The sequence below is a fragment of the Myxine glutinosa genome, chromosome 3 (genome assembly GCF_964187855.1).
Source record: "Myxine glutinosa chromosome 3, kmMyxGlut1.1, whole genome shotgun sequence".
Classification (NCBI taxonomy): Eukaryota; Metazoa; Chordata; class Myxini; order Myxiniformes; family Myxinidae; genus Myxine; species Myxine glutinosa.
The window spans coordinates 62,073,061-62,079,060 of NC_136263.1; the positions used below are offsets into that span (position 1 = coordinate 62,073,061).

Sequence of the window (6,000 nt, forward strand, 5' to 3'; positions counted from 1 at the left end):
GTCACTTATTAGAGCATTGGGCAACCACGTGTGGCCAATACGGCCTATATGCACCATGGCATGGAGTCCACCAGTATCTGGAATTCTGCAGGAGGGATGCGGCACCATTCTTCCATGCGAAAGTCAATCAACTCATGTGTTTGATGGAGGTGGAAACCGCTGTCTTGCACTGCATTGACCTTGCCTTCCAAGGGAATGACTGCACCCAAACCATGCCATAAAAATGTACACACAACATTACAGAATCCTTCACTGTTGGAACCAAGAACTCAAGGTTGTTGAGTTTGGTAGGTTGGCACCACACGTGCACTCGCCCGTTTGTCGAGAACATGGTGAAGGATGATTCATCTGACCATATCACATTTCTCCACTGCTCGGTAGTTCATTGCCCGTGCTCTTTGCACCACTGGACTTGCAAATGTGCATTGCCAGGTGTGATGAGCGGTTTGCGCACTGCAACCCAACTATGGTATCCCGCTCTGTGGAGTTCTCGGCGGACTGTTTTTGATGAAACCGTCTGCATGCGCCCGAGGTTGAAATTTACAGTCCATTCATCTGCAGTTGCTCGCTTGCTTTACCTTACACTTCAAATGAATGCACAGATATCACAAACCAGGAGTATACGCTTTCACCCGCTGTTGTCCTTTACTGATGATGTCTTTCCCTCGGAGTTCCATACCGATCTTTCCCTCGGAGTTCCATGCCCACATCACCTTAGACACTGCTACTCGTGAAACATCAGCAAGTTGAGCTGTCTTTGTCACTGAAGCTCCTGCTAAACACACCCTAACAATGACCCTTCTTTCAAAGTCACTGAGGTTTCCTCTTGCAGCCATGCTAGCCATAATTATAGGCAACCAGGTCTGTGCAGCATTTTTATACATGACCCTAAGCATGCTGGGATGCTATTTGCTGAATTAAGACATGGGCCACACCTCTGTAGAAGCCGTTGCTTTCAATATACTTGGTGTCTCTCATTTACCCAAGTGTTTCCATTTTTTTTTTTGTCCACTACTTGCACATCATACAACACTGGATATGATTTTGAACAGCTGCTGAGCTTGAGGGAAGTGATTTCATTTCCCGGGGGAATCTGGGCATAGGTAATGTCATCTTTATGATGTTTTTCTCACCGCACTCAGTGGGGAAGTTGAGGAATTTCCCTCTCCCTATGGATGCCGACCCACGGGGTTTATCCGTGCTCCATCCTTTAAATGCTGAGTGTCAAGTAAGGAAAACCACACATGCCATTCTTGGTCTTTGGTATGATCGTGCCAGGGTCGGAATCAATCCGTCGACCTCCCTAAGCAGATGCTCTAACCATTATACCCTTTTTCAAAAGGGACTATGGATATTGCATCTCTCATAATACCACATGTCATTTGAACTGGATGACTTATTTGTGTTTAATAAACCATTTTACTCTGAGGCCCAACTCTTAATTGCTCTTGTTTATCGGTCCGTGGAGAATTATTGAGGACTTGAAATTGAATAATATCAATATGCTTATATTCTTTATTTTTCAGGTCACGCCTTGAGGTCGTGCCGGTGAGTAAAGCTGTTGCCGCAATGCAGAGGGTCCAGCATGGAGATCGTTTGTTAAAGAGGGTGGTTCGGCTGGACTGAACACCCAGTTTCAATTCTATCTTTAAATCGGTGTTACTTTGTCTTTGTTGTTTCAAATGTGTTTTGGTTCTACATCATGATTTTTCCTTACCGTGTTCATGCATTTTGTCATTCTCAATTGAATTTACAATTTTGTTGAAAGAAATTTTGTTTTCATTCACATTGCCAAATAACTTTCACCACAAAGGCAAGCACATGTGATAAGATTACCAGCAGTGGAACAAGCGGGCATAACATGGTAAGCGAAGAACAAGAACCGTAATATCTGTTACAATGATCGAGAACATTTGTGCAAGCAAACGTGAAATTTCCCAGTTTATTGTCATTTGTTGTTACATTCGAATTCATTAAAATGGATGTCTCAACCGAACAGCCAAATATTTCAGGACTTGTGTTTTTGTGCTGATGCTCGATCAAATTGGAAAATCATAATGTGTCAATTATTTGATTTCTCGTTGATGCCTGATGTGGCATTCCTATCATTTTTATTTGCATCAAAAATGGCTCCATTTTCAGCATGAGCATGTCTTCTTAGACCCCCATATGTAGTAAACACTACAATTTGTGAATTGATTTTTTTGTTTTAATATTAAAAACCTTAATTTGCCTGAAGCTTATTGTTATTTTCTGTTCAATCTGCATTGCACCTTTTTGTCTGAGCACTGTCCTTGCATCAGTGGAGCATAGACTTGAATTTTGCATGTTTATTCCTTATTTCCTCCCCATTGCCCTCTTCTCTTGCATATGGTGGGTTTGGAGCAACAATTGTAAATCCAGTTTTAAGGTTAGTTAGTGTAAATACCCTAATCGTGTACAGAATGGGTGCAGGATGGCCAATTTGATGCACAGGGATCTTCAGCAGGAGTTTTTGACTTTCCTTGTCAACTGTGGTCTGAATTCCCTAACATGCTTAAACTTGATGGCAAAGGTGGAGATTTATCAATGCTAAAGTTTGAGCATTGCCAAGTCCCCAAAATCCACTGAAAACGTGGGGAGAGGATTGCATTTCGCATTGTTTGGATCTTTATCACTTTTTATTTTTATACATGGGTAAGGCTCATAATACACACACGCACACACACACTGACATACTGACGAGATAAACACTTAAAACAGCCACTGAGCTTGGGGGAAGTGCCATCACTACCCAGTATACTCTAGGTACCAGCGACGTCGTAACAATGGCGCCACTTTTCTCAGCGTACTCTGCAGGAGATTACCTCCTCCCGATGGATGCCAACCGATGGGGATTGTCCATGCTCTATCCTTTTCAAGCAAGGAGGCAGCACGTACCATTTTTGAAGTCTTTGTTATGACATGAACCGGTCCAAACCAGATGGGTGTTTTTTATGAGACACCATTTCCTTTCTGGATGGCCGTTGGCTCCGTACGGGAGTTCATCCGCCCTTTGCCATGTGCTGTTCTTGGTCCTGGCAGGATGTCAGTCACCCTCCCCACGAGCAAAGCCAGTAAGGGGTGTCCGTTTAGTTGCCGACAACCCGACCATGCGGCAGGTAGCCCTGGGTTACATGTTACCTGTGGCAGTCTCAAAAGACTGACCTGACTCGTAAATCAGTTGTATCTGTAAATCCCCTGTATGATGTTTCCATTTTTTTTATTGTGGGAATCTTGTTTTATCATTACTTAATACATCAAATTGTATTGCTTTTGTTAATTCCTGCTATGTTTCGTTTTATCATTGACTACGAGCAGCGGTACCCAGCATTGCCTGGTGCTGTTATAATCCTGTTGGCATTTTAAAGAAATCAACAATAATTATTTATATATATATATATATATTCAGTGCATTCAGAAAGTATTCAGACCCCTTCACTTTTTTCACATTTTGATATGTTGCAGCCTTTTGCCGAAATCGTTTAAATTCATTTTTTACCTCATCAATCTGCACTCAATACCCCACAATGACAAAGAGAAAACAGGATTTTAGAAAGTTTTGCAAATTTATTAATAAGAAAAAACGGAAATATCACATTTACATAAGTATTCAGAACCTTTGCTATGACACTTGAAATTTAGCTCAGGTGCCTCCCATTTCTCTTGATCATGTTTGAGATGTTTCTACACCTTGATTGGAGTCCACCTGTGGTAAATTCCATTGATTGGACATGATTTGGAAATGCACACACCTGTCTATATAAGGTCTCACAGCTGACAATGCATATCAGAGCAAAAACCAAGCCATGAGGTCGAAGGAACTGCCTGCAGAGCTCAGAGACAGGATTGTGTCGAGGCACAGATCTGGGGAAGCCTACAAAAAAAATTCTACTGCATTGAAGGTTCCCAAGAGCACAGTGGCCTCCATAATTCTTAAATGGAAGAAGTTTGGAACAACCAGGACCCTTCCTAGAGCTGGCCGCCCGGCCAAACTGAGCAATCGGGGGAGAAGGGCCTTGGTAAGAGAGGTGACCAAGAACCCGATGGTCACTCTGCCTGAGCTCCAGAGATCCTGTGTGCAGATGGGAGAAACTTCCAGAAGGACAACCATCACTGCAACATTCCACCGATGTGGCTTCATGGCAGAGTGGCCAGACGGAAGCCTCTCCGCAGTGAAAGACATATGAAAGCCCGCTTGGAGTTTGCAAAAAAGCACCTAAAGGACTCAGAGTGTGAGAAACAAGATACTGTGGTCTGATGAAACCAAGATAGAACTGTTTTGCTTCCCTACGAGTCCACTGGGCTGTTGGCGGCGACGAAGCTCGTGCCCGGCGGGTTGCGAAGCAACTCCAATCGCCAGTCTCCCAGCCACGCACCGAAGGGTTGCTGGTAACTAAACCCAAATACCTTCAAGACACGCGGCCAGAAAGACCGGGTATTGAACCCTCGTGTTCCCACGCCCGATGGTGTGCCGAGTGGATAGCACGATGTGGGTCGCGGCGTTATCTTGCGTGATTGATGGGCCTGATTGACTCGTCGAATTCGGTTTCGGACGATGCTTGGCCAATGAAGGAAAAGACGATACAAACAGGTTTGAAAAGAACAAAATGTACAGCCTTTTATTAAGGCACAGAAAAAGAGATGGGAGGCAGATGAGCGATGATCCAGCTCGGATGAATTTCAGCACAGGAAGGACGAACCAGCACGTCGGACAGCCAGCTTCAAGATGAACGCCGAGAGAGATTATCGCCGCGAGGGAGCTTGAATGACGATGGGCATGGACCTTTATTGGGGGGAATGTCCTTCTAGAAGGTTCCACGGCCTCCCATTGGCCGAGGTTGGTCACGTGCGCTCATTCAGCCCTGCCTCCCTCCCTCTTTCATTCGGGGAGGTTTTACAACCCACCATTGGTCGCCTACCGGTGACGTGTCCACGACCCCTCATTGGTCGCTTGCTGGTGATGTAGGCTCGTCCTGATTGGTTGCCTGCTGGTGACGTGGGCTTTTCTGTTAGCCACGCCCACCACAGCCGCGGTTGATCACGTGGACTGTGTTTTTAGCCACGCCTCCATGCACACGAACCAACGTATTTGTTCACCAGTACGAGGGGGTTGAAATCCTGCCGAACTCAACGCATATTGGTGTGGATTACTAAACATTGCGAGGGGAGCTAATCTTTACATTTAATAAGAAATAACTAACTACTGCAGGTTACACGTTGTCGAGCAATTAACTATAGGGGGTTTGCCTTTATTGCAAAACCGCAACACGACCCCCTCCTCTCACCGAGACTCGACCCGAGTCGTCCACATGGAGCGGCTGGGCAAGCTGGCATTCTTTTGACATTACTATTAGTGTGACACGTACATGTGATCCCCTAACATTTAACTCTAAACCCCATTGTGTGCGACAATTTTTTTTTTAAACTAAATATGTCCCTCCTAATGCGTTGAGAAACTACCTGACAGATTTACACCCACAACCTCATGCTGTTAGTTTATTGCTGGAATTTCAAAACTAACCACATATCTGGTGGACAACATTTTTACATTTAATACACTAAACACGATTTATTTACAACTATGACCCAGGACCTGGACTCAAGGAATGGAGAATGGAGGACTTGTGGCTGGAGTCAACTTGTGGCTTCTTGTCTTGGTAGGCTTGCTAACAAAACCGGCTGGCCCTGACCGGTATGCAGGCCATTGCAAGATCAGGGCCATCGAATTCTTCACATTTCCACACACTAGTGAGATACCCGTGCTCAATGAGTTCTCAGAAATGACATCTTGTGTGTGATCTGATCGTCTGATAATACTACGAGGAACAACCAAGATAACTGGGACAGTAATGATTCCATTCTTCATCTCTTATAATGCAGGAAGATTCAGGAAAGGATTCAGGACGAACAGAAAAGGCGGTGTGTCTGTGTGTGTGTGTGTCTGTATGTGTGTCTGTCCAGGCCTTAACCTTTTCACCA

The 6,000-nt window shown here is 44.6% G+C and overlaps 1 protein-coding gene across 9 annotated transcripts in view; it reads left to right on the top strand.

Annotated features, from left to right (window-relative positions):
• LOC137423509 (quinone oxidoreductase-like protein 1) overlaps positions 1-2,238 on the top strand; it is a 158,199-nt gene extending 155,961 nt beyond the window's left edge. For all 9 annotated transcript variants that reach the window (XM_078774106.1, XM_078774102.1, XM_078774105.1 and 6 more), the window contains exon 14: positions 1,527-2,238. In XM_078774106.1, the coding sequence (XP_078630232.1) occupies positions 1,527-1,626 (100 nt within the window). In that variant the 3' untranslated portion in view covers positions 1,627-2,238. The remainder of the gene's footprint in view (positions 1-1,526) is intronic.
• Positions 2,239-6,000: the final 3,762 nt, after the last annotated feature.